The 27,923-nt window shown below is 51.8% G+C and overlaps 2 protein-coding genes across 10 annotated transcripts; one reads left to right on the top strand and one right to left on the bottom strand.

Moving 5' to 3' along the window:
* LOC144142354 (uncharacterized) lies at nt 1-17,562 on the bottom strand. 9 transcript variants are annotated; one of them, XM_077673796.1, is made up of 7 exons: nt 17,238-17,376; nt 15,357-15,596; nt 14,691-14,725; nt 14,399-14,501; nt 7,877-8,108; nt 5,647-5,798; nt 1-1,180 (listed from the first exon to the last, which is right to left on the bottom strand). In XM_077673796.1, exons 2-7 carry the CDS (start codon nt 15,368-15,370, stop codon nt 541-543), a joined length of 1,176 nt encoding a protein of 391 aa, XP_077529922.1. In that variant the 5' UTR covers nt 15,371-15,596; nt 17,238-17,376; the 3' UTR covers nt 1-540. The 9 variants fall into 9 exon arrangements, with proteins under 9 accessions (XP_077529922.1, XP_077529920.1, XP_077529923.1 ...); XM_077673794.1 differs by lacking the exon at nt 15,357-15,596 and having other exon boundaries at nt 17,238-17,424; XM_077673797.1 differs by lacking the exons at nt 14,399-14,501; nt 14,691-14,725; nt 15,357-15,596; nt 17,238-17,376 and adding exons at nt 10,179-10,218; nt 14,115-14,267 and having other exon boundaries at nt 2-1,180.
* On the top strand, nt 17,527-27,619 carry LOC144142951 (zinc finger Y-chromosomal protein-like). Its single transcript, XM_077674778.1, has 5 exons — nt 17,527-17,532; nt 17,751-17,829; nt 18,842-18,982; nt 22,480-22,651; nt 26,940-27,619. Exons 1-5 carry the CDS (start codon nt 17,527-17,529, stop codon nt 27,451-27,453), a joined length of 912 nt encoding a protein of 303 aa, XP_077530904.1. The 3' UTR covers nt 27,454-27,619.
* Nucleotides 27,620-27,923: the final 304 nt, after the last annotated feature.

Raw genomic sequence — 27,923 nt, forward strand, 5'->3', positions numbered from 1 at the left:
GGTGGAATGAAGAGCAACATGGGAGCAGCAGCATGCAAACCATGCATGTTGACCATGCAAAAGTAAATGACTTAATTGAACTCTTCAAAAGAAGTGGTTGTATTTCAAAACATGACATCTGATTGCAATGGTATTGCACAGGCTGCACTGCACAGTCCACAGCAGCAGCAGCAAAAGTTCAGGAACTAGTGTGACAAAAGCCCCTTGTGACCACAATGGAACTGCTCCCCCCATTGAGTGCTCTTTTTTGAGCAAGACAAGTTGCTCCTGCTTGTAGTGCTTTGCGCCATCAATCTCAAGATGCCGGCTTCAACGAGGCACCCATGCGGTCCTCGGTCACGGCCAGGCATGAGAAGGTGCAATCGCACACTCCTCCCTTGCTTGCTGCAATTCATTTTGTCCGTTCCTTTTCCTAAATTTGTACTTTGACAGGTTCCTCCCATTTACTATGTGCTGCCTCGTTGAAGAAGTATAGAAAAGGAGATTTCCGAGTGCCCGGCTGTTGTGCAGGCAGTGGGGCGTCCTCCCTCCCTGGCGCCCTCACTGTCCTTGGCGCTGGGCGTCCCCTTCCTCCCGGCAGCCCTCCCCCCAGTGCGGACAGGCGCTGCGGCCAAAGGCACCGAGGTGCAGCGGGTGGTGGCCGTCCTGCAGGTGGCCGGGTGCAGCAGCAGCAGGGGCGTAGGGCAGCATGTACGGCACCTCGTCCAGAAAGTGCCGGGGGGACTGTTGGCCCGACATGCTGGGCCCCACTTTGTCGCCGGGCAGTTCGACAGCGATGGGGGCCCCCTCATCGCACTGGTGACCAGGGGGCGTCCCTTGGACAGGAGGCATGTGGGGCGTCTCCCCGGCACCGTTCTGACCCCGACGGGAAGGTGCTGTTCGCTGACGCGGCCGGCTGGGAGCTCGCTCGCTGGGCGTCTCTCCTGCCCGCAGCTGCTGGCCGCCGTCTCCTCCCTGGCCCCTGGCGGAGGAGTGTGGGTGGCGCCTGCGCCGGTGCTGGGCCAGGCTGGAGCGGGAGGCGCAGGCGTGGCCGCACTCGGCGCACTCGTACGAGCCCTGGCGGTTGTGGATGGCCTGGTGGGCCAGCAGGCTGCTCATCTGGCTGAAGGCCCGGCAGCACACCCCGCACGCGTACGGCTTCTCCCCCGTGTGCGTCCGCTCGTGCGTCACCACGTTGGTCCTGCCAAGGGTTTTGGGGAAGTGGGAGGGGGAGGACGCAAAAGGTGAAACTGTGAACCAGGAAGAAACAAAGAGTGTGCAGAAGAAGCCAGTTAGAAAAAGCGGCTGACAATTACTGTGCTCCATAATGACAAATTTCTGCGCAGCACAAAGTGTAGTCTTCTCTGTCAGGGCGCATAGCTGCTGCGTCTCAGGAAGTGATCACGTGGTCAGCGAACACACCGCGGCGCACACTACTGCGGAGCACGCCCAAACCTGTATCACTCCACATGGGAGTGCCCCAAAACCCCAACCCAATTACGTATACTCTCCCCCTCCGGATGGGAAGCCGCTCTTTCCAGCTCAGCCTTGGACGACCAGCGCGGACTGATCGACCGGGCAAGACGGATCGCAGCAGCGAATGGGGCCCCGGAATAAGGGCACCACCCTCGGAGAGCTAAATAATCTGACTTTATAATAAATTTTTCTACTACTAGTACTACCCCTACCCCTACCCCTACTACTACTACTACTACTACTACTACTACTACTACTACTACTGCTACTACTGCTACTACTCTGCCGTTACCTCACAGCACGCTGCTGCCACCAAGAATATTGTTGTAAATCGTGCCTGAACCTCTCGTGCTGATGCCAGCAATGGTAAGCCTCTGCATCAGCGGTGTGAACTGCGTCTCAGGAAGTGATCACAATCTGCATGTCGGAAAGGGACCACGTACTGTGTCTTGGGAACTGAATGCGTCCTCATCGAGTGCCCGACAGCACACGCTGCAATGGCGCCACCTTGCAGCACATCGCCACTGCCCGAAATGCATCACTGCCTCCCTGTCACACTTTCGCCATGCGTCGCCGTCGCGGAGCGTCTCGCACCACCTCAGCATGTCACCCTCTGCTTCACACTTTCCCCACACTTCCTGCTCCCTTTTCTTTCCGTCTTCAGTTTTCCCCTCATTCACTCGGAAAAGAGGACAATGCCGCCGTCAAACTACAGCAGCGGGCGCCGCCGTGCTGCGCACCGATATAAAAATGTCAAGCTGCTGTAAGCACACACCACAACACACTTTGATTGCTTCCTTCATACCTTTTCATATTCGAGGCACTGCAAAATGCCTAATTGTTGTGGCCAGCATCAAGCCACATAAGCTTAGCATGTAACTTGCAACATAAAAATAATTACCGGACTCGTTTGACGACAGGCACAGTTCCTTGTGTGTTCCTATTCCTTCCCCGTCACCCACACACTGCTTGAGCGCTGAAATCAAATTTCAAGTGAACAGCTCCACTGGTAGAATAGTTGCAAATTAAATATGTAGTTCAAATGCCAGTTTCGCTGTGTGCTACCTCCTTTGGTGAAATACTGCAAAAATAGCTAATAAAGCACGCAAACTAACTCAACATAACATCCTTATTCTAAACAGGTAGCCATCACTCTTGGTACAGTGAGCACAGGTACCTCGCAAGCACAATGCATTTTCCCCCATGACGGCGTTTCTGTCAAGAAACAGTGTGCGCCACTGCTGATGCTGATTACACACAGTAGCCCAATGTTCAGTTCCAGCCTTGCCACTTTTGTGCATGTTGTAAACCTGGCACAACACTGTCCCTCACACCTCGTGCACTGCTATTACGTGGAATCCCACAAACACTGCCACGCACGGCACGGGTGCTTGGGCTCCCTCCCCATTCTCTCCATGCGGGCATCCTGCCCCAATCGGCAAGGGGGAAAAGGTAAGCACGTTCACAAGCTGGCCACACCTTCAATCCAAGCACCACGAATAAAACAGGAGGCACCAACCGTTGCCACTGCGAATGTGCCAACGCTCATTCCGCAATTGCCAGTCTACGTCGCAGATATGCTGAAATGCCCATAACTGCTACAGATCGCTTGGGGGGAGAAAGGAACCTCAATGCCTTTAGAGCCCTACACGTTCCCTTATGGGCAGCCATGCTGACCAAGTAGCAAGCACACCTCGGAAATTCACTTGCTCCCGTTCATTTATTACCACTGCAGGAGTTTGCGACAGCAATGTAAGCTTACTAAAAGCATGTGCGGTTGAACTTCTGAACTGAATTTCTTTCTCATTTTTAAGAAATATTACATACCTGTCTCTAGCTGCAGCTCTGTTATGAAATATAAGCTGTACCAATCTTTTCCTGCTCTACTGGCAGTCACTTTGCATGTTAGCTGCATTATTTACTGTGTATCTGCACTCCCAATGTTGGGCAAGGGTTCAACATGTCTCCTGTGTCCCACTCCCGCAATAGCCTCCAATGTGGCCGCAGCGTTCTCAGACAACCAAACAGCTGCACTTTGCCGGAGAGATAACTGGTACCACAGTGGTGACTCTGTTTCACCCTTGGCAATTGCGCAATACAAACCCAGACACGCACCCAGAAGCTCAGGTGGTTGTCCTGACACAGCACGGACACCTTGGCATGGTATGTAGACGTGGAGGGACCCGTGCCCCTGTGCAGCCTGGGCCAGACGGGGAAGCTCCCTTCACGAGGGCTCATGTGGCCACACTGAGCTGTGCGTGACAGGCACCCGACGGCGTGACTTCGTTTCAAAACACGCTCCCCCCTCCCACACATTTGGGTGCTTCGAAATAGCACAACAGTCGGCGTCATCTCAATCTGTCGGCTTCAGCTGCTGCAGCCAGTAGCAAAGAAGTGCACCACCGCAACAGACTGCATACTGCCCTCTGGGGATTGTCATAGACGGCTAGGGCTTCATGAAGTCTCACAAGCCCAGTGCCACACCTGACAGAGCCCCGTTGCAGCCTTCGTCCCTCTCAACAATCACATCCCAAGATGTGGTGCTTTGGGCGCGGCTGTCTAGCTGCACCTAGAGCCACTAGATAGCTCATTTAGTGGCTCTAGCTGTATCAACTTTGCCATCCTGCTTCCACAGGCCACGGGAGCGGGGCCACAAAGGGTGTGGAGAGAGCGCACACGAGGCACGGGGTGGTGGCTGCTTTCGAGCACAACTTTCAGTCGGATCAGGAATAGAGCAGTCCAACCGAACTGGACAAATCTATGTGCAGTTCCCTGTTGTGCATGTATTGCCACTGGCAGTGCCCGAGTGACTGTGGGTGCCCACACCGGCACACATCTCCAATGCCGCGGCTTAAAGAAACCCCACACTCCCATGGTGCTCCCCCCATTCTCCCTCGCAGAGGTCGAACCCCCTCCTTTGGTTTCCTCTCCGATCCCCCACTTCCCCTTTTTAAAGCAACGCTCTGCTAATCTCGTTGAGCAGTTTGTTTCGCCATCGTGGCAAATCTCACCTCCCGTGACCACAGCTGTGCCATATCCTTGGCCACCAGAACCCTTTCTTGAAAGAACAGCTGATCACCCCATTGTCATACATTTCATCTCGCGTTGACCGCCATTTCAAAGTTGGTGTGCCGTCTTCTCGTACTAAACTTTGTAGCAATTCATTCATTCCAAGCACAAGCAAGGAATGGAACCACCTTCCCGCCACCGTCGCCGCCATCCTGGATACCAACACATTCAAAACCATCATTCATGAAACGCCGTGTTGGAAGATTTCTTTGTACCTTGCACATTTTTTGAGTATGTTTGTTCACCCACTCCTTTCTGTAATGTCTTCGGGCCTTGAAAGTATGTTAAATAAATAAATAAATAAAATAAATAAATAAATGCATCCCGCAATTTGCCGGGCTAAGCTTCGGTGATGGCCGGCTTGGCACAGCAGGTTCGCACCTGACCAGGTGACTTGCCACACGCATGCAAGCTTGGCCATGAACAAGAGCAAGGCCGGGCTGCTTTCCCCGAGTGTTCGAGGCTTTGAGCCATTGTCGGCAAGTGGCACCTGACCACCTTGCTGATGTCGCCTGGCGAGCCATTCAGCCGCAAGACACCGGAAACGGGACCCAAACTGTAGACAAAGGCAGGATTCAGATGAGTATTATAATAGTCGCAGCTAGACCAAAGGCTAAATGAAACCACGACTTAACCGGGCTAAGCCAAGCTTTCCCTTTGGATGTCCAGGGATAGCCAAGCTAAGCCGCAGCCATTCTTTTTTTCCCTCCGCCACCACCTCAACACTCGCATGCAGTGCACCACTTGCCAAAGGTTGCAGACCAGCACAAGACCAAGGCACGTCGCCAGTAAGCGGACTGACGCACGCCAACCCCAGGGCACAGGAAGTGCGGGGGGCAGCAGAAGGAGAGGGGCCTGTGATGCCAGCAGGAGGGCGAGGAGAGAGGCACCGCTTGGCGGAACTGGTCTGAGAAAGGAAGGCGCACAAAATGGCCACCAACTCAAAGGTGGCACGGGAGCGTGGAAGACCAAGGGGGGACCAATGATGCAGCACCCCAAGAGAGGAGTGGAAACCAGGAGTGTCCCAAGTGAAAGGCACCCTCACGAGGCAAAGGAGACACGGGGAGTGGGGAGAAGCAAGCCAGGCGAGGGAGGCAGCAAAGACCGTCTTGCAACACGCACCCGGGGCCCGTGCGCACTCGTGGCTCCAGCAGAGTCGTCCTCATGGTCCCAAGCAAAGCCTCCAGTTGCCAATGGACGGACTGGCCTCTGCTGCCTCGACCCGTCTTAATCGGAGCAGCCTGGGCCTCCACCCGGGACATCCAGCGGTGCCTCTGCCAGCAAAGACAACACAGGGGGGGCACTCGGCCTGCCTTCAAACTCACTGGAGATCCACGCAGACTGGTAGACCACACACACTGCGCCCATGCAGGAACCACCCGTGAGCAGCCACTGTGAAGCAACAAAAGCTTGCAGGTTTTCCCAGTGAACTTCCACTTTTCGCCTTTTTTCTCTTTCTTATTCAGCACATCTCATTCCCTTCTCATTCGTCTGCTTTTGTGGCACAACAGTGCGCACTGCTCGACTTCTGCTGTGGGCCCGCTGCATCCTGTCCTCTGTGCGCGGTGAGACAGTGAGTGGGGCACTGTCGTCACGTGCAGACCTTATGTTGCCACAAGGTCAGTCACCAGCTACGCCATCTGCAGTTGCAAAGACGTCAGTCCTTCAGCACAAGCCATTTGCCTCATCACGTGGCTTGGGGGACTCGGGAGATCGTCAAAGATGATGCCCAGATCACAGCACGCACCAGGGCCTGGCAGAGAAGCAGCCGCCCAGCAGCGTCGTCTCCTGCATGGATCCCTCCCTGTTCCTCATCTGCGTGTGCACTCTGCAGCAGCACCTCTCACAATTACAGCCAAGGTGCCCCCCTCGTTCCCAGCTCTGGTGCTTGCAGCAGGGGCAAGACCCACGACAGTGCCAACACGGAAGCAATGTATCCTAGGCGGCACATCAACATGCCCTCCGAGTTGAACTGCACCGTTTGGCTCGGTGTTGACGGGGGCCAGCAACCAGGGGCAGTATTACGTGGCTCCCGGCACAACGTCCGCCCCCCCCACTTGCCACTTCCCACCTGAACGCAGACACGACAGTTTTGACCTCAAACGTGGTTAGACAGGGACAAAGAAAGATCGTTTCCAACTGGCATTGCCCCCCATCTGTCTCCACTTCCTTTCTCTGCACAGGTCCAGAAGAGCCCCCTGATTTGCTGCAAGGCCCCCGCCATGTTGGCTTCATGCAACCTGGCCCTGTTCCTCAACAGGGCTGCTGACCCCTGCTGATGTGGAGGGTGCCTACGATGCCCACTCACTTGCTACAGCCATGGCCACCTGCCACTGCCACAAGAGCAGCTCAGGCAGTGGTGCCACATTGAAGGTGAGGAAAACTAGCGAAACAAAAACGAAGTCTTCTCCCCTTCGTGTCTTTGTGTGTTGGTTTGCCAAACTTTCCACACAAACCAACTGGCCGAGCAAGCTGCACTACTGTGGTACCACGAACCAAGACTGCCTGGTGTACTGTGATTTTGTTTTTTGCCCCAGTCATTTACGGCTGATTTGGTAGCAAAACCCCGCTCTCAATTTCAGAGCCACTCATCAGTTTGTTCTGCAGGCCCACAATCCCTTTTGCCAATCTCCTCTGACACAGCTGCTACAGGAGAATCCTCCCCACTATCGTCACCCCCACTGGCTTTCCCAGCATGCAGAGACGTCCATTGCACAGGGTGAACCAACCGCCAGTGCAGAAACTGCAGACTGGCTAGGCTGATGTCTCCCAGCAGAGACAGCTCACCTCTCTCCGAGTGCCACTGCTGCCACAGCTCTGACCACTCAATGGTCCAGCTCAAGGTGCGGCATCCCTACAACTGCCTGCTGCTTCCTTCCACCGAATCAAGCACGCATGTGCCAGCTGGCTGCCTCAAATACGCCATCTGCCCGTTAATAATGAACCCACAAAAACAGCACAAGGCGGGCTATGGGAGTGGCACGCAAAGTAGGCCTGCGTAAACAGGCGAGGCTCGTTGCGTTCCGTACAGTGCAGCCGTCCAACTGGGTGGGGCACCACTAGGGAAATGAAAGGCCCAGACATTTGCATGAGTGCATGCACAGAGGTCATCAGTTGTTGGCAGGGTAGGCTTTTTGGACTAGCTTGTTTGCCTCATGCTTCAGCTGGTGGCAGTCTGTGAGCATGGGAAGAAGAAGCGGCATCGCACGTGTGGTACCGATCCAGATATAATGAATGGTGCATTCTGAAGTAGCAAATCGCAAGGGAAAATGAAAGCTGGCACAGCCGTTGTTCAGCCACTGTCCGGCCCCGTGCGACGCAAGAGCGAAGCCGCGCTGCCCCGGACACCCACCTGACGTTGGTGGTGTAGGGGCAGAAGGAGCAGGCGTACTTGCGCTGCTGGGGCCCCTGCTCTCCTTGCCCTGTGCCCGGGTGGGGCCAGTGGGCCGCCGCAGAGTGGCCCTCCAGAAGCTGCCGGGACGGGAAGCACTGCAGGCACACCTCGCACACAAACAGCCCCCCCGCCGGTGACGCCCCTGCCCCCGGCTGCTGCTGCTGCTGACCGCCACTGCCAGCCGCCTTGGCTGCCAAGAGAACAGGGGAGAGGGCGGGAGGGAGGAGCAGGTCAGAGACGGGCAACAACATCCGCAGACCAACTGGAAACCACAACTTTCCCAGCGCAGCCACCCAAAAGAGGCAACAGCTCCCCTCGTCCCTCTGCTACTAAGCACAAACACTGAGCCATGCGAGATCACCCACTCAATCACTCGGCACGCCCACACACATCTAGATGGCACTCAGCAGCACTTCACTGCCACTTGCTTCTCCTCCCACCCCATCTGTGCAGCACACTGACCAAGAACAGATGCAATGTTTCAGCAGTTAGGTATACGCACACAGTGCCCACATGGTGAGTGCACAGTGAATGAGAAAAGTGAAGAGAATAAAGGCCCACACTTCATTGCATAGATTGTGGTGGACAGAAATCACCCAGGAAAAAGTACACCGCAGAGCCCAAAACAACATCCAACAAATGCAACAAACAGGAAAGCATACACAAAGGCCCCAGGCACAAGAAGAAGAAGAAGAAGAAGCAGACACAAAGGAGCACCCACCATATGAACAGGTAATACGAACAGCACAGAAAAGAGCAAATGAAAGTAAGCACTGAAAGCATCCAATTCAACTAAACAGCACTTGCAAGGACTTACAGCGGATCAGCAATGACAACAAAGTTGAAGGCACACACACACACACACATGTAGAAAACACATACAAGCATCACAACACCATGGGCAAAAAACACAGGGCACAGGATCCAGCCACAACCTCGCAAACAAGCGTATTGCTATAACGGGCAGGTGCTGGTGGAAATTCATAAAAAGCTAATTAATAGAAAAGATAGCCTAGCGCCAAACAAGGGCACCATGGTGTTTTTTTACTCCAAATCTCCCTGGATTACAGTCTTCCCTCAAACAGGTATCAAAGAGGCCATGGAATGCTTATGGAGTACAGCACCATCATTCCCCGAGTTGGACACTACAGTAAAACCTCGCTATAACAAAACGGCACATAACGAAGCAATCACAATTCCCCCTGAAATTCCCATAGAAGCCCATAAGACTTCATTTAAATGAAGCTAAAATTTACTAGCAACAGGTATAACGAACCCTTTTTTTCCCAGCAAGCATTTAAGGGGCATTTTGGTACTCGTCAGTCTTGGAGTGTGACACAGTTTACACCACAACATGGATGTGGCAATTCCAAACTCGTGCCAACTAGAGGCCACCAACTCCAGCGCGCTAAAATGGCTGCAAGCACCTGGCTGCCGCTGAAAAAGCTATCATCCGCCTGAAGCAGCTGCGGCAAGTACCTATCAAGGACTTTTTCACTGCAAAGTGAGGCACCAGCTCTTGTGCTGTCGAATGATCGTGGATGAGCTGTTGGGCGTAAATAAAGTAACGAGTCTTTGCTGTCTTTTCTTTGTTTTCACAGGCTGCTGTGATTTTTGGTGGCGAGTACATGCTCTCTTGCATGTAAATAGTCGGTAGAAATGAACAGCGGCTACGAGGAAGTAATGGCTATAACAAAGAAAGTACGACTCCCCCCCCTTCAACTTCATTATAACGAGGTTTTGCTGTACTTGCAATGAACAGCTGACTTTCAACGAACAGCAGCTCTGCCCTATTCAACATCACTCAGTGCTAATGCAGCAGGAGTCTAAAAAAGCCCTGCAAGTAAGCGTCGACTTCTACAGTCAGCCAGCGAGAACCCCGATTTGCACACAAGTAACATTTGGCTAAGCTGGGCCTGACTGCCTCATGTAAAAGCAGGCACAGGCCCAGACAGAACTCTCAAAACTTGTTTCAGGGTCTCTTAGGGGAGCAACACAGGCAATCTTCCTGCTTTCCAAAACATGCAAATAGCGAAAAAAATGTGCAACACCACAAAGTCATCGCACTTTCTTAGTGATCACGAACGCAACCAATCGAAGCCCCTATTTGACGTGGCAGTCCTGGGCGCATTGTCAGGTGCAGCTGATTCCGCATCTCGTGTTCCTCACTGTTGCACTTAAAGTTCACACTGCATCTTGTGATGCAAAAAAGCAAAGAAAGCACAAGGAAAATGGAGCGAAAAAAAGTCCCACAGGATACCAGTTGGTCTCTTTGGATTGGACGTTTGGAGGTGACCCACCTGAAAACAACAAAAGGTTCGCAAGTCATTACCACGGCATTAACAAAGGACTGCAGCCTCGCCTATTGATTAATGAACACCTTGAAGTTGTGCACTCCACGCATCATACAGGCATCACTAACAGAAAAGAAAAAACAAAAACAAATGTTTGTGATGTCTGTATGATGCGCAGTCACATGGGTATAAGGTTGCTAGTAGTATTTTAAGTTTCTGTTAGCTCTAGTAAGAGTTTCAGCAGCGAGTCAGCACTGCGGTCGTCTACCTGTTTCCTCCTTGCGTCGGTGTTGAGAGCGTGCTGCTTCAAGATGTTACCAGTACCAGTACCAGCTAGCCCAGTCCTGTTAATTAAGGTGGAAACTTTGCAATGGCCTGTGGCTCAGGCTTGTACGCCTGTTGTATGGTAAGTCAGGCTAGGCCTGGCCTTGGTTAAAAAAGTTTTCCTCCTCCTAATAGCCACAACAGAAAGCGTTCCCCCAGTGGCAGAACAAAAACACCTGGCCGGTAGCTTGCAGTCCCTGTGAATTTAGTTCACCCCAGCACATACTTGTACATGGTACTTTGCTTGCCAGCGGCATTCTGAGCAAACTTGGCTGACTCACACGGCACTTACTGACCACGTGTCGGCCAGGTACAAGTGGCAGTGGCTCCACTCAAGCAACAACCGAGTCACACCTGCTATTTCTTGACTTCAGAACAAGCACACGTAGCTCGAAAGGACCACTGTGTTAGTCTAAACATAGCCTGGAAGAGATTATTTCCATGCACACGCACAGCAAGTCCTCAAACTTCAGAGAAACAGAGACACTGTTGAGAGAGATCAAAATTGGGAGGGAAATGTGGCTGCAATGACTGACAGCATGCAACCGTGCTCCACTGGAACCACTGCCCCGAGGGACACTCCAACTTTTGCGCAAACTGCAAAGAAGCATTGTACTGGCAAAGGATGCTGAGATTCACACCAGCCATCCTCCCTCTCTTACATTTGCCAAGACTGTAAAAACAGTTTTGCCGGTTTGCAACTCATTGCAAATGGGATGCAGGATGCCATTATGTGGCACTAAGGCACTAAGTGAAGGTTGCAGTGAAAAGGCACGGTGTAAACACGAGAAAGACATTACGAGTGTGGGAAGTACCAAAGTGTGAAGACGGGCTAGTTGGTTCATACTGAAGGCAAAAAACAGCGCAAAAAACGGCACGGAAGACAGAGCCCGTGTTTGTCTTTTCTCGTCTTCCGTGACGAGTGTGGGGGCTGGTGTGTTGTTGACCGCCGCTGTACAGTAGCTCTTCCCCAAGCGAGTAGTTAAAGTGCCCCGGATGCATCATGTGATGGCGAACAAAGTGGGGAATTGGAATAAGCTACTCAGCGATGGCAGTAGCGTTCATTGCTGAAGCAAATTGTAGCGAGGTACGAGTTGAGCCTTTCTTCTGTATGAAGCAAACAACTAGTGTGTCCTCTTTTTACATAGTGGCAAGCCAGCTGTACTATGTAGGAATTTCTATGCAGATTTTCTTTTAAATGCTGGCAGCACTTCAAAGTCCTGTCCCTGAAAGAGGATTACAGTGGAATAGCTGCAGCACTCACAATGCATGGTTTTTCTGACAGCCCTTTTCAGCTAAATTCACTCTCGCTAAACAAAAATAACCTGAACCTACTCTTTTGCTGATCGGTCTTTTCACACGTGCAGCGGTGTCTGAATAAAACTGTAGCTGTGCATTAGGGCTCGAAATAAAATGGTACCCACACTGCACATTCTAATCATAGCCACAGTGTTTGATGAACTGGCGCAACACAATTTTGCACAGACTTTTGAATCCCTTCAACAGCAGTTCATCATCATCAGCCTGTCTACGCACACTGTAGGACAAAGGTTTCTCCCATGGGTCTCCAATTATCCCGGTCCTGTGCTAACTGTGACCAGTTTATCCCCGCAAACTTCTTGATCTCATCTGCCCACCTAACTTTCTGCCGCCCCCTGCTACACTTGCCTTCTCTAGGGATCCATGACCAACGGTTATCTGCCTTCACATCACATGCCCTACCCACACTGATTTCTTCATAATTTCTACTAATATGTCCTTCTGCCTTCACATCACATGCCCTACCCACACTGATTTCTTCATAATTTCTACTAATATGTCCTTAACACACGTTTGTTCCCTGACCCACTCCGCTCTCTTCTTGTCCCTTAATGTTAGACCGGTTATCTTCCATTCCATAGCTCGCTGAGTCGTCCTCAATTCAAGTCGAACCCTTTTGTGAGCCTCTAAGTTTCTGTTCCGTAGGTGAGTACTGGTAAGATGCAGCTGTCACACACTTTCTTCGTCAGGGGCAATGGTTGGCTGCCATTCATTATTCATTATCTGAGAATGCCTGCCGAATGCACTCCACCCCATTCTTATCCTTCTAATTATCTCTGCTTCATGGTTGGGATCTGGGGTAACAACTTGGCCTAAGTAGATATATTTGCTCACCACTTCCACTGCCTCGCCACCTATCTCAAACTGCTGTGCCCTCCTGAGATTAAGCATTACTTTAGTTTTTGTGCACATTAATTTTCAGGCCCACGGTTCTACCCTGCTTGTCCAGTGCGGTAAGCATGCTTTGCCATTCATCCCCCGAGTTACTTAGCAAGGCAACGTCATCAGCAAATCTGAGGTTACTGGGGTATTCTCCTTTAACCCTTACTAAGCCCACCTGTTCCCAATCCAACGTTCAGAATATGCCTCTTGTGAACATGCCGTGAACAACATTGTGCCTCCTCGTCTGACGGCCTCCCTTTCCTGCCCTCCCTGTGGACCATGGGTGTCGGCAGGGAGGTGCAAAAGGGGCACTTGCCCGGCCCCCTCCCCTCGCCCTCTTTCCCCTCAATGCAACGTGTTTGCCCCCTCAAGACGAAATGCCCATGCTGTGGGCCCACTGTAGATATTCTCTCGTATTCTTACGTAATGCTCGTCTACACCCTGATTCCGCAATGCCTGCACGACTGCCGAGGTTTTTGACCCAGTCAAATGCTTTCTCATAATCTATGAAGGCTATACACAAGGGTTGAGTATACTCCGCTGATTTCTCTATCACCTGATAGATCATGTGAATATGGTCCATTGTTGAATAGCCTTTACGAAAACCTGCTTGTTCATTAGGTTGACTGAAACCTAAGGTGGCAGGAATTATGTTAGCAATTATGTACCTTGGTAAGTACCTTGTAGACCACTGACAGAAGCTGACCGGCCTGTAATTTTTCACGTCCTTCATGTCCCGTTTCTTATGGATTAGGATGATGGTCGCGTTCTTCCGAGATTCCAGTACACTCGCGGTCATTAGGCATTGCGTGTACAGGTTTGTCAGTGTTTCTAGCACAATTTGCACAATTTGCACGCCATCCTTCAAGAGGTCACCTGGTATCTGATCCTCACCAGGTGCTTTGCCCCCTCGCATCTCTTTCAAAGCCTTCTTTACTTCTTCTGTCGCAAGTTCTACCCCAGCTGACAGAATAGAACTAGCGGAGTTTCAAAGTCCAGCTGACATGAGGAAGTACAATATGGAGATTATCGAGCACGCTGTAAAGAACAGAGGCAGCCTGAAAGCAGTGAAGAGGCGTCTTGGCGTGGGGAAAAATCAGGTGTATGCACTTAAAGACAAGCAAGGCAATGTCATCACAAACAGGGATAAAATAGTTATAGTAGCCAACGAGTTCTAGGGGTTTCTTACCATCTGAATTTAGAAAACTGCACAAATTGAAAGGGGTCTTAAGGAACCCCTCCCTCCCATCTTTTCCAAGCTCCACCCCCGCTTAACCGAGACCCCTCAAAAGAGCCGACTCTTCAAGCGCAAATGTTTTGAACCTGGTGCCACTAAAAACCCTCCTCGTGCAACAAAGGTTCCAATGGTGACTGACTTGAAACCAGGGGCACGCAATCTTGCCACAAAGCAGCACAACGAACACACAACAGCAGCAACATGAAGAGAGAAGAAAAAATTCATGAGACGGGGAAAAGCAAAAGAGCTCGTTGCTACGTCTGACAGGGGACGCGTGCAAACACACGCAAGCGCACACTGAACGTGAAACTTTCCAACAGCAGGGGTGAGCAGCCTTCACCACTTGTTCTGCAAGGACATGTGTCAACAAGACGTGATGAGCAGTTCAGGCACTGGGCAGGTCAAGTTGATGCGGGCCATTACTTCAGCTGAACAGCAACGCAGCAGCAGCGGCAAACAAAGCAGCAGGCTCTCCTTCCACCACGCGTGGCAGTGGGGCGTCCTACTCGCTTCAACTCTGAAGCCTCTGCACAAAGAAAACGCAAACATTGCTTTGCAGAGGAGCACTTGTGACAATGCCCCAGTTGCAATGGTGCAGACGGCAAAGTACCAACAGCCACAAGTAAAACAATGACAATGCACAAACCGTAACCAGAGCTCACAGAGATCAAGTAGCAGTACTTTTTGAGAGAGTCCGGGAAGTGCGTCACCTCACCTTGGGGTGAATATCGGGCTGTGCCCATTGCTGACCTATGCAGAAAAGAAGAAGAAGAAAAAAAAAGTGCTTGTGTTTCCACTTTTTTTTTCGCTCTATGCTAAGGCAAGAAAAACATACGAGGACGACTGCACCATTGAACAGCATACCGCTAGCACGTACGCTCGCCGTTAAAACAGAGTCCCAAAGGGACCTGAAGTTAGCACTCTGTAAGGATGGATGCATGCAAAGTTGTTAGAGCTTTTTTTTCAATTTTGCTCACTAAAACAATACTTAAACCAGAAGTGCTGCAAAACTGTTTAGGACACAAACTTTCAAACAGAAGTAGACTAGTTCTATGAAGAGCAAATAAAAAAAAAACCTGCAGGTCTAATCTTGTTTCAAACGACAATCTTGTTTCAACAATCGACAATCTTGTTTCAAACGACCCTTGCCAACGGTCACTGACGGTCCTGCCACAGCACAATGACAGCCGCACGAAGCACCGCAGGGCCACCTGGGTGTACGCAATGGGTGGCAAAAGTTCATGCGCAAGGGAGCTGAGCGAGGCATGCGCAGCAGACACCACGGCGGCAGGGAGGGGCAGTGGGTCTCGGCTCTCGAGAGGGACACACGTGCCAGTGTGCTCCTACAAGTTTCCCCACTGTAACCAGGTGCAACGCACACTCTGTGGGAGGCATGGGAAGTGGCTGCAATTGCACCCTGGTGTGTGTCCAGCCAAAGTGGGATCCACCAACGGGGATTATTGGGTCACAGTGTTGCAGGAACCACAGGGGCACGGTTGTTCAACAGTGTTGTGCCGGACGCCCTGCCACGAGCACCTCTGCAGTCCCGGCCACAGAAGCAGAGCGGGCAACCGGCACCCAGCACGCGGCTTCCTCGCCAGGCAGCCGTGGCAGCATGTGCCTGGGACAGGAAATGGAGGCTTGAACCTCTTCAAGCGACCCCAAGCACAGAATGGGCGCGCTGAAGTGAACACTGCCTCGTTATTATTACCCCTCCACATTGGAGCCTGCACTGTGCTCTGAGCTTAATTCCTGTTGCTACACACAACTTCCAATTGACAGCTGAATGCTGTCAACACTTGAACAAAAAATGCCTGCCCATTTTTTGTTCAAGTGCTCACTTCTACAATTACTTTCCAAACAATATCGCGTGCTTGTAAATTTTAAGAGAGAATAGAAAACAAAAGGATAAGCAGTTGAGGGCACAGCCACGCTTTCAGGGCGATGCTACAATACAGTCCTCAATTTTAAATTGCGTACCGATGCGGAGTGCAAACGGCGTGGACAAAACGAGGCCGAAACGCAGAGGGCACAGAGGGGGGATGCCCCACTCAGAAAATGTCGGGGCCCGTGATCCAAGTAGGTAAGTGCGCAAAGCCGGCGTCGGCCTGCGGCAGCACAAGCGCTTTGTGTCCGCCGTGGCAAAGGCCGTTTTTTCAGCGACAAATCAAGACGGACGGGCATGGGGAAAGACAAGAAGGCGTAGGAGCGCCGCCTGGGTAACGGTAGACGAACTGTCAACTATTTTGCATAGTTTCCGAGAAGCGACGCTGGCTGGTGGACATGAAAGCACGCAGGAAGGCTACGGAGTGGGAAAGGGTAGGAGAGAGCAGCAGGAGAGTGGCTGTTTGGCCATTTTTCGCTCACGCGTTAGGCAATGTTTATACAGGTGGCGTTGGCTGGGACAGAGAACAGAGGCTTCGGGGTAGTGTGTGAGGGCAAGCCTCATTTTCAGGGCTATAGAGGTGGCTGGAGTGGTGGTGGAAGAAAAGTAGGGAAGGGATGGAGACGTAGAATCAGTAATCAAGTGGATGAGAATTTAGAACAGCGGAAGTGGGAGGGGGGGGGGGGGGGTTCAGAACCTGGGGGAAGTGGTGAGGGGGAAATAGGGGGAGGCAATCCAGTAGGTTAGCTAAGGGCAGGACAAATAAGTGGAATGAAACTGTGAAGTCTGTTGCTCACAATCGACGTCCCAATACAAAGGAAGGGCCTCTAATCATCACCATCATCATACTCGAAGCAGAACATAACTCGCAGCGCAAAATTCAACAAAGCCCGATTACCGACCCCGCATTTCTTCGTCGGTTACGAGCAGCTTCATACAGGCAGTGGGCCCTAACATTCTATTTCGTAAATCCCCCAACCATGACAAATCGATCACATCTCGCGAACGAATTAGGCGCTATCCGTCGCATATCCTCACTATTCGGCAAAGATTATCCCTAGTGACGCATAGAGGAGAGATGTCGGTGCTGAAAACTGGGACCGACCAGCGATGTTGCCCGGCCCAAAAAGTGGCGAACGCGACAGGCACCACCGAGTAGTTTATTGGCGACAGGCTGAACTTTCTGCCATCGCCCCACGCAGTTGTCGTTCAGAGCCCAGCAGCAACAGGGTTCCTCGATGCGTCGCCATCGTAGCAATGTTTACACACAGCAAGAATCGAGTGACATCTGAGGCATAGGAACGGACGAACGTGGTTCAGGGTCGCCCGGGCTCCTTCACATAGAATGGAGCTAGCCAGGCCACCGATTTCACTCACGCATCCTCCAGAAGCCGGGGTCGAGTCGGGAGTGGTGTGGGGCGAGATGACATTCCACTGTTCCACTGCGACGGTGACTCTCGTCTGCGCAGCACGTGCGCGCGTGCTCCCTCCGCATAGGTGGAAGGCTGTGATAGGCGCACAGGGCGCCGAAAGCCTGAAAGTTGCTACAATAATTATGAAGAACGCACTTATAAGCCCTGTCGATTGAAAGCTTGTGGATAAACGCCATTTTACCGCAACAAATGTTGAAGTTGGCGCTTGTACCATAATCCCATAGTCATTCTCTATGCTTGTACGTTCGAAGCGTTAGATGTGTACAATTTTTTGTTGTTTTGTTATAGACGTACACATTAAATTGATAAACACTTTTTATAAAAAACGTTTTCCAAATAATAAACTAAGTTATTTTCAGGAATAATGTTTTGTCATTTTAAGTTTATTCAGCAATGACCCGTGCGACTAGTGTACCAAGTGCTATGATTAGTGTCCTTAGTTGCAGCGCCACTTTAGCCATTAAAATGCGGTGTCAGCACAAACTACTCGACAATACCCACATATCTTGAAAACGGCGGTCATGTCTGTCATGTAGGTAAGGCGGGCTTCTGAACAACAAATGCACAACAAAATGGTATGATGCTGGATGGGTGAATGCACGGGTGAATCGTGCCCTGGGCCGTACTCTGCCTGCGATGAACTGGTGATAGGAACTCGCTACTTAGTGGTGGATTGGCGGTGCTTTGTTTTGTGCGGCCTCGCTTGCTTCGCTGCCTGTGTGGTGCTGGTGACTTGTGACGCGCGGCACGCGAAATCGCAGTGAGGCACGGAGTACAAACACAATGAAGCACGAAGACGCTGTTTCATCTTTGCTTTTCCCGTTTTATTTATCCGTGCCGTTGTTCAATGTGTGATTAGTCAAGTGGCGAAGTCTTCTGCATGTTGGCAAGCACGTAGGATACAGCGTCGCGCGGCTGCCGAGACATCCCGCGTTGGTTGTTTGGCAGTGTCAGCACCCAGTGAAAACATGGAAACGGCTGTACTGCTTCGCAGACAACGTCGTACTAAATTGCTCGCGAGTGCTGTTGATTAGAATGATGGGACCTGCGTTGTCTGCATGACAGCCCCATATGCACCAACAAAAAAATCGCTGGGCCGCAGTGTAACCGCACCGCAGTGCTGCAGCAACTTGGTGCCGGCGGGCTATTGAATGCGATGATAAAGAAAAACTTTCATTCAGTATCAATCAATGGGTTTTTTAAACCCTTGCTGCGAGTCGGCCAGTATCCCTTGGCACCTGGCGGCTGCCTGAGCTTGATTGATGATCTTCCGTTGGGCTTCAAGTTCTGAGCTGAGCATCAGAGCTGGTGCTTGTGCTGTCTGATATCTGTGGGCACGTCCAGGTCATGTGGACCATGCTTGCCAGGCTTTCGCGGTGCTTGCATTTGGGTTCGAATTGACCGCGGTAGAGTTTACTAAGCAGTAGCGGATTTGGTAGGTCCTAAACTAAGTTTCGCCAGATCGCCTCTTCCGTTTTGCCGAGTTTGCGGTTCGCGTCTGGGTAATCTCTTCTCGTTAACCTGTAGTATTGCATTGTTTCTCGACAGGTGAGCATTCTGGCCTTTTCAGACCATGCGTGTTCTGTGGAAGGGGTGCCTGCGCCTGCCCGGAAGGCGAGTCGTCGGGCGAGCTCGTCTGCTCCTTCATTGCCCCCGAGAGCCTGATAGGCAGCAGACAAGTAAAACCTGGTGATCCATTGGGTTTTCGCAAGGATTCTGACTGCCTCAGCTGATATTCGTCTTCTGTTATAATTGTTTATGGCATTTTTGGATATAGCTGCCAGTGCTATCACCACTTCTTCCACAAAGATGCGACTAAGCTACACTACCCCTTGCATGCATTCCCGCTTCTGTGTTCGTTGAAGCGGACGCTCATCTGCAGACAATTGATTGATTGTAGGGTTTAACGCGCCGACACAATGCAGGCAATGAGGCGCGCCGTAGTGGAGGTCTCCGGATTAATTTTGACCACCTGGGGATCTTTGATGTGCGCCGAAATCTCGTACACACGGGCATTTTTGCTTTTCGCCTCCATCAGTCATCTGCAGACAAGCTGTAGTTGCATGCTTTTCGTGCTGAGAAGCATTACTGCTACGACATGCTCGGTTTTCATGGCATCCAAATCGAACGGCATCGTTAGTTTCTCACAGGTTCTATAAGCTTTGTTTCATGAATGAATCGCGAGGTGGCTGCAGGCGGGTAAAGTGCTGCTCACTTGCAAAAGTTTGTATGCCACTTTAAGTAAGAAGGAGGCTTTGAAGTTGTGGCATGCCTGCATCTGTTTCACGTGCACTCATTGCTTGGGTGCAGGCAGCCTTTGTTGGCAGTGAGCGGGAGGGGCACTCTGTCCCCGTGCTGGCCAGGGCAAGCACCTGGAGCCTGCGTGAACGGGGCGGCCCTGGTGGCAACCACTGGGCGGCACGGTACCAGCAAGCTTCTGTCTGCACACCGACCTGTGCCTGGTGCGCGTGGGCAAGCAAGGCTGTGGGACGAGCACTGTAGGAGACGGTGCTGCGACGTGTGTGCACCCGCATGGGTGGAGCTGTTTGGGACACCAGTGCGGGCGAGGTGTAGTGTTGCGGCCCTGGCTGAAGCGAGAGAGAGCGTGGGCCTGGTGCGTGGTGTGGGGCCTGCAAGACTGTGGTTGACCCACACAAGGCCTCCAGAGTAAAAGCACTCGTGTGTGCCAAGTGGAAACTGGAAATGCCTTTCTGCTCGCCTGAGAGAGGTTGGAGGGAGAGGGTGCTGGGGCGGGTGGCTTCTGCTGGAGCCCAGGCAGTCCTTCGTTGTTGCCGGCTGGAAACCGAGCTGGAAAGGCTGTAAGGGTGCTCGGGTGTAGCCACTGCTTCGCTGGCAAACAAGCAGTTTGAGACTTGTTTCGGCAGCCCACAGGCACGGATGGACTCCAAATACTGGCGAGGTATTCATTTTCTCTGATGTTGAAATGACCAGAGGGGCAATCTAATGGAAGATTAAAAGAGGAAGCATTGGTTGTTACTAGGCTCTGAGCTGGATGCATAGGTAGAAATCTCTTTTTATGAGCAGACCTCAAGGGTTTCACAGAGCTGCCTCTTTGGTGAATGGTTGCAGTCGTGGAAAAACTCCTCCTGTCATGCAAAGGATTGCCATTGTGTGTAGCACAAAAAAAAAGCATTTAAACAATATTTAGGGTTTGTGGCTCACTGGCTCAGGTGTGCTGCTGAGGCCATGCATGTGGGCTCAATTCCAGCCACGGTGGCCACTTTTCAGATGGAGGTGAAACAGGAAGGCACCTGGGTGTTGAGATTTCGGGACATGTTAAAGATCCCCTGGTGGTAGAAATTAACCTGGAGCCCTGTGCTATGGCACACCTTATAGTCCATGTGTAGGTTTGCTGTGCTAAGCCCTCCGAATGTTAACTTTTTAACATGTGTGGCAATCGGTGTTGCCTTTCGCTGGTTAATGCCTCACTGCCATCCTATGCAAGCAACAGTGCAGCTTGAGTTGACGTGCTTGCTTTGCTGACCTGATGGCCGGCCGCCTTCCTGACTGTGGCTGTGCTGCCAGTGCTGTCAAGGGCTTGTCACACCCTGTGCCAATCTGTGCAGGTGACCCCAGCCACTGCTCTTCTCAGATGTCTCCCCTTTCCCGTGCTGCTCAACCAAGAAGCTGTGGGCCGAGGCAGCAGTGTCATTGCAGCTGGCTGTTGGTGGTGCCCTTGTAGGGCACCACAGTCAGAGTGTCAGCAGCCAGGTCCCCTCACTCGCCCATTGCCACCCATGGCGTGCATGTTGCAAAACCTAACCGGAGGGAAAGAGTGATGACGCTCTGCCTGGGAATCAAAACCTCAGTATGTGGGTCCACTTCACATCTTGTGGATGCTGGCTGGGCCGAGAGAAGCCTGGGCCCAGGTTTCTGGTTGATGCTGCTCTGCCCGGCAGCGCCCACCAGTGGAGTGTGCAGTGCTGCTGTTGGGGGCACGGCTCTGACAATGCCCTCTCCCTTTTTCCTCGACTTCTAGGTGATGGTGGTCCGAGGGAGCGTGCTGCTGCCGAATACGGGGAAACTGCCATGGCCAGCCTGAAGCCAGGCTCCCCTCAGCATTGTGGAGCTGTTAGTTCATGCGTGCTGCTTCTCAGCCTTGGTTGACCCCCCCCCTTTGAGTCAGCGAGGCTGTTTGAGTGCACAGGAAAGTGCAAAGGCAGAGGCGCTTTATGGAGTGGGAGGTTTTGTTTTCTGTACGGGTGATGAGGGCTACATCTGTGACGGCTGCATTTGGGCACCACCAACTTGTTTCTCTCCAAGCCCAGTGTTGTCAAGCTTGCACTGAGTCGCTTTGCGCCTGCCAGTGCGTGTGCTTAACGTTCCTACTGCCTGCAGTGGTGTTCTATTGCATGTGCAAACGTGTGGCTGGAGTCCAGAGTTTCACTGCTACATTTTGTGCAGACAGGGCATCTGTAAGGGCTGGTAAGTCTCCTAGAACGGGCTGCATATTCTTCAAGGTTTTCTTCCAAGGTTGCATTTCTTCTGCACGCTCCTTCAGCAGGTTGAAACTAGCTTGATTTGAGTGAGTGTCCCATTATCCCCACCTCTGTTCAGGTTACCTGTGCATTTGAGCAAAAGCGCGGCAGTGGTGAAGCAGTGAACAGTTGCTGTTGAAAAGCGTTGTTGCTGCACAACCGCCTTGGTCCACACTTTTAGTGCACGAGTTTAGAGATGATAAAAAAGTCACCGCATTCACTGCTTTTGTTGTGTGCTTAGTATTCCCCTCATTACATCACTGCTGATGTCGTGTGGTGTAACATTTTTCAAAATTTCTGTTCTTCATTGTGTTTAAGAAATAGTCTTTTGGGGCTGGACTTGAGGGAGTGAGTGCCAGAGATTGCTGCTTTCAGATTAAGTCAAGTTGTGCACAAAGCCAAATTGATGCTGCACTACCCTTGGGGTCAGCTCAGGTTTATGAGGGATTTGTTTCCTGCTCAAGAAACTGACAGGGCGCGTCATGGAAGGGCCGCTAGTGCCCCCTTTATGAAGGCTTTGCTGGCAAGCCTCTCGGCCGCAGTATGCTGGTAGGCTTGGTGCTGATACGTCCGTATACATCAATTTCCCAGTGTGGTTGGTTCTGCATCTTGGACCTTGCAGGCATTTCCACTGTCACTGGAAACCTGCAGTGGTGATGGAGCTCCTCTGCGCTCTCACCATTGCAGTGGTTCGAGGGACGGGCGGTGGTGTCGCTCCAGAGCCGTGCGTGTTCACCTGCGAGGTGTGCAGCCGCTGCTTTTCCAGCCTGGACCAGGTGGTGGCCCATCCGTGCGGCGGTGCAGAGAAGCCCCCAGTGCAGTACCAGTGCAGATTCTGCCCCTACACCAGCCACGTGAAGTGAGGGCACTCTGGGAAGGGGGGAGGGGGGCAGAGGGATGTGACAAGTGGCCCCGCGAAATGCCTAGTTGATAAGGCATTTCAAACATCCAGCGCATGCGAGTGCAATCGCTAAACCGGGATTAGAATGTACTGTGTTGAGGGTGCTCAAGAAGCCACTTTGCTTCAATCCGGACTGAAAGTGCCTGTGTGATAGGGGTGCAAAACCTCCACTGTATGCTGTCACACGTGTTATGTGACACTCCCGAGAAGGCAAGAGGAGTGGCTGTGCTCGGGAAGAGAATGGAGATGGGGACCTGTCCCCGCCACTGAGCGCACTGTTTGAGCAGAGCTCGAGAGCCCCCATCCTCCTTGTTGTTCAGCCTGGTGGCAGATGCAAAGTGGGAACCACTGCAGTGGCTCCTCGCGCCACTTGCTTAGGGGGCTGGCCACGGTAGCCAGCTGCAAGCTCCAGTGTGGGGCTCACGGGATCGTCTCGGCAGGGGGGGAGCTCGGGCTCTTGCGCTGTGCCCTCCGCCTAGGTGCACAGCTGTCACTGCCGCTCGCACAAATGTGAGGCCACTGGCACAGTTTTGCGTTGCCCTCTCCGAAGCCTTCCTTTAAAGGGTGCTTCACTGCCGGGATGTGTGTAGTGAAAGAGAGCCAACTCTGTGCACACTACTGGCGTGGTGGACGCTCGAAGGAAGCACTTGACGACACGATTTTTGCTCTGAGAAGGACAAATCCATGAAAGAACACTGGGCAAGTGCTTTGGTTGTCTTTCTCAGCGCCCCAATCGTGTCGTCAAGTGCTTACCGACTCGCCCAACGACAAGTTCTTCCACACAGGGCAGCACTTGGACAGCACCTATTTCAGCGCAAAAGAATCCTCACTGAGGTACCGACTACGCAGACCACTCTGGAGGCAGAGTTACTCAGTGCTGCACACCAGCTGTGAAACAACCCTCCACAGCCCTGTGTGTAAAAAATCGGCCTGCAGTTGGCCCCCCTGCACTGGAGGCGAGATTAGTGGAGTCTCCTGTCTGTCGAGGGTATGTTGAAGTAGTGGGTACTCAAACACTTCCAACTCCTGCCATAAGTCATAAAAGAGAGAAAAATTTAAGTGAATGTCTCTTAATTTCTCCTTTGCTAATATGAAAAACAAATTTTATTTTATCAAGTTGTGTTGTTGGGTAAATGTGATGCAGAGTTCAGTTTTCGTTGCCTAAATGCTGTGCCACAGCACTAGCCACAGCAAAGCACGGGTGCTCGCACTGTCTGGATTCTGAAGCAGAGTTTCGCAACTGGTGTCGTATACTGAAGAACTCGGTGGAGAGCATAATAAATCTGTGCATCAGGACAGCCTGAGCCACATTTTGCTCCCGACGCATCCTGGTGCACACCATTTGCGTGCACAGTTGTCGTCATCGCGGTGGCAGCTGCTTAGTTCTGGGCTCAAAGCTAGGGTTGTCACCTGCCCGGTTGTGGACCGGCCCAACCGGTTTTTAAGACAGTGGGCCGGGTGCCGGTCCGTACTTAAAATTGGCCGTCATTGGCCGGTTTTTTGGCCCTCGTGCCATGATTATGTTCGTTTTAATGTTTTATAAGCGTCAATTCAACAACTAAGACGATAAAATGTGTCGACAAGCAAGACACGCGAGGAGAGAAAATACACGGGCGAGCGTGCTGCGTGAGATGGAGGGGGACCTAAGGGAGGAACAAAACAACGAAAGGCTGCCGCCACGGTCAGCAATTGCGGTTACTTTTCAGTGAAGCACATGCAGAGCAATAACCGAGCTCTCAATCACTTTCAGTACAAACGTTATGTTGATTTCTCTCTAAGTAAACGCTACACTAAATGGCACAGCATGTTAAAACATGGCGTCTTTTTCTCAACACAAATGAAACATTTTATATATACCCTCCCCCCCCCCCCTTCTGAAGGACTGGGTTTTTTTTTTTTTTCGGGGAAAGGTGGCAACCCTACTCAAAGTGAAGTGAACATTTTTGTGTTCATTTAATCAACTTTCCTCATCATCAACTTGCACTCCGTCATCTATGCCCTGTGACACAATAAACTCTATTAAAAAAATGGCAAAGCTCTCTAATTGCAAGGCTAAGCTTCATACCGGGGTGAGACAGCTGCGCATATTGCGCAGTTTTGATACAAATTGGTTTTCCTGCGCCAGGCTGCTCCTAAAGCTTGAAAATTGCAAAAATTGCGCCAAACTGCTCCAAAACAGCCCAATAGCCAAGGATTTTAACGATCCCGTCAATTTCAGTGGGGAAAATGCTTACGGATGGCATAATTTTCCAGCACCCCCAGGGTCATGCTGTTTGTAAAGGTTTAATTGATTGATCATTCAATAAAAAACCGGCATAAAATTGTCCCCGAGACAGTTTTTTTTTTCAAAAATGACAATGTCGGGTTGCACATGTTATAATATTCTGTGAGTTTTTAATGTTTTCCCATCAGAACCATTGCAAATCCCTGCAGAAAAAAATACTGTGTACGGAGGCGACAAACTGACTGTGCAAGTTGATGAAAAAAACGAATTTTCGGAGCGCTGTATCTCCGGAACGACATAACTGGACGCCGCCATCTTGGTGTGGTGAAGATTGGAAAACGTGGCCGCCGGGTAAAGAAGTTGCTCGGGGTTCAGGCAGAGTGCTCTTCGCCGATTTCTGCCGTGGTTTTGGTTATGGGGGTGGCTGGGTTTGCATTTAGTCGTTTGAGTTACGAGAAGTTGCGCGACTCGAAAGACGGGAGTTCATCAAAAACAACGTGATGCCCGCGAATTCGCCATGTTTCGGCCTTGAGTGTAAGGAGCAGTGCGTGCTGGAAACAAAATTTCGGACTCATTGCAGTGTTATAAAACGCTGAGTTATTGCTGCCTTTGACAGCGAGCTCGCGAGCCGCGGGAATGGGGCGATCGACACTGCAGGAGTGGCGGCGCAGGCTACATGGCCGCAAAATGTTCAAGCAGTGTCCGATAGCGGGACGGGCTATTATTGCACGCTAGTAGTAATGGTTCATCTGTCGGAAGTGAAATTTAATGCCAAGAGAAAGGTGGCTAAACATACCACCGTTACTCAAATTACGATCGTAGTGAACGTGCACCTTGGGGATTGAAATGGGAGGGCTGGTGGGGTGCGACGACTGTAAGGGACCCTCGCTTTGTGCAACTTTTGCCGGGGCTCTCTACTCTTGTGCGTAAGGCCGAGTATGGGATTTCAAAAATATTAATTTCGGCATCCACATGATAATAAAAATGCCTGATGATTGCATGCACAGACCCTAAGCAGTAAAAAAAATGTTTTGTAAAAAGGTAGTGCAGTTCGTACCTTATGATGCTCCGGTAGAAAAAACTTTATTGAAAGGCTGTTTCAGTGTTTATGCAAGTTTGAACCCGATTAAAAATTGCAGTTTTCTCTTCCAAGTTGCCAAAAATGTCATTTTTTAGACTCCTAAGGTGACATAATAAATGTCGTTCTTCTGCTCCAAAATCTAAATTTCGCTGCTCGAAAAACTGCTCCCAAAACAGATTTAGCTGTCTCACCCCTGTTCATAAAACTTCTCAAAGCCAGTGGATTGATTCCTACTTGCGCCAAATCATTTTTGCCATGTTCCCCTACGCGTGCCGCCTACTGGAACCTTTTGTTACTCTTGAAATTGGAACACTGCCTCCAGGGGCCACTAGTGCTTTGTGGGTTTTTTATTTTTCACAGCGTAGTCTTATTTGATATCGCAGAAATCGAGCAGCCGCGTATTTTTAATTAAAAGAACTATCACTTATGTATCTGATGTCCTGCCTGAACTATGCTCAGTGTTTCCTTTTTTCTCAGCTGTGTTGCCAAGTATGAACATTGCCACCAGATTTAGTAGTTTAGAAAAGCTTAAGGCGTTGCGCTGCTGAGCACGAGGTCGCGGGTTCGATTCCCGGCCGCGGCGGCCGCTTCTCTGATGGAGGCGAAAAGCGAAAACGCCCGTGTGTACGAGATTTCGGCGCGCGTTAAAGATCCCCAGGTGGTCTAAATTAATCCGGAGCCCTCCACTACGGCGCGCCTCATCGCCTGCGTTGCGTCTGCGCGTAAAACCCTACAATCAGAATCAGTTTAGAAAAGCTGTGCCCGTACAAGCATCTTGTTCAAGCATTCTTCTCTCTGCCCCTGGCCAGGCTATGCCCTCTGCGCATCGCCGTGACTGCGTTGCCACATTTCGCGCCATGAAAGCCTCGGGCAAGAGCAGCTTGGCTGTTGGTGGTGTGCGCGTTGGGTCAATGCTCCCCCTCTCCCCTCGGCTGCCGCAGGTGGCGTGTGGGTCGCCACGAGAAGACCCACACGGGCTACCGGCCCTTTGCGTGCCCGCACTGCGGCCAGCGCTTCACCGAGTCGGGCAGCCTCAAGCGGCACCTGCGCATGCGCGCCCGCAAGGGCTTCTGCGAGCTCAGGAAGAAGCCGCAGCCGCAGCCGCGCCCCAGCCCCCGTCCGCAGGGGCGGGACCCGGGCCCCTTCGTGTGCCCGGAGTGCGGCAAGGCCTTCACGCGCAAGGCGGGCCTGGACCTGCACGCGCTGCGGCACGCGCAGGAGCGGCCGTACGCGTGCGGGGTGTGCCAGCGGCGCTTTGCGGACCCGGGCAACGCGAGCCGCCACGAGAAGGCCGTGCACGGCCGCCAGTACCCGCTGCACTGCCCACACTGCGGCCAGGGCTGCTGGCACCAGCCGCACCTGCGCCGCCACCTGCGCACTCAGCACCGAGGCACACTGCCCCCGCAGGAGGAGCAGGAAGCGGTCTCGGCAGGCGGGCCCCATGCCCTGGGGTAGCAGCACTGGGCTGGACTGCAGGGCGACCATCAGCTGCACTGTTGTTACGTTCCCAGGTCCCAGCAATTATCGAATCGCACTGTACATGTGTCTGGAGGCCCGTCTTGTGCGAGTTTGTTGCTCGTAGCATGCTAAATAAAGTGACCGGCTGTGGCACTTTTCCAGACCATGGCTCGTTTTTTGGGATTCGAAGGGGACACAGAATATGCCAGTGCAGCACCTGGATTGTGGCCGTTCTGCTTGCAGCCGTGAAGAACTGCAGTGGGTGATGATGATGATGATGATGGAACTGCGTCAGGGTGCAGCATGCATCGTAGACCGGCATAGTTTCTCCCACCGGTAGTAGCAGCAGAGAATGCATCAGCAGGGTGTCTTGCAGTTAAACTGTTTGTAAGCAGTGCAAAAATTGTTTTTGAGTGTTGAAGAAAAGAAAATTTTGGCACTGTCAATGTCGACAGAATTGTTCACAC

This window comes from Haemaphysalis longicornis, unplaced genomic scaffold (assembly GCF_048455015.1).
Source record: "Haemaphysalis longicornis isolate Haplotype H1 unplaced genomic scaffold, Haemaphysalis longicornis Haplotype H1 scaffold_6, whole genome shotgun sequence".
Lineage (NCBI taxonomy): Eukaryota > Metazoa > Arthropoda > Arachnida > Ixodida > Ixodidae > Haemaphysalis > Haemaphysalis longicornis.

Excerpts from the sequence above, each read along its gene's own strand:
- LOC144142354 (XM_077673794.1), bottom strand. The coding sequence starts at position 17,290 with ATGTCATCTCGCCCCACACCACTCCCGACTCGACCCCGGCTTCTGGAG. Across the intron at positions 14,502-14,690 it reads AGCCCGATATTCACCCCAAG|AGGCTTCAGAGTTGAAGCGA; the intron begins GTGAGGTGACGC and ends TTCTTTGTGCAG. Across the intron at positions 1,181-5,646 it reads CGAGTGCGCACGGGCCCCGG|GACCAACGTGGTGACGCACG; the intron begins GTGCGTGTTGCA and ends AACCCTTGGCAG.
- LOC144142951 (XM_077674778.1), top strand. Across the intron at positions 18,983-22,479 it reads CAGCAGACAAGTAAAACCTG|TGGTTCGAGGGACGGGCGGT; the intron begins GTGATCCATTGG and ends TCACCATTGCAG. Across the intron at positions 22,652-26,939 it reads CCCTACACCAGCCACGTGAA|GTGGCGTGTGGGTCGCCACG; the intron begins GTGAGGGCACTC and ends CGGCTGCCGCAG.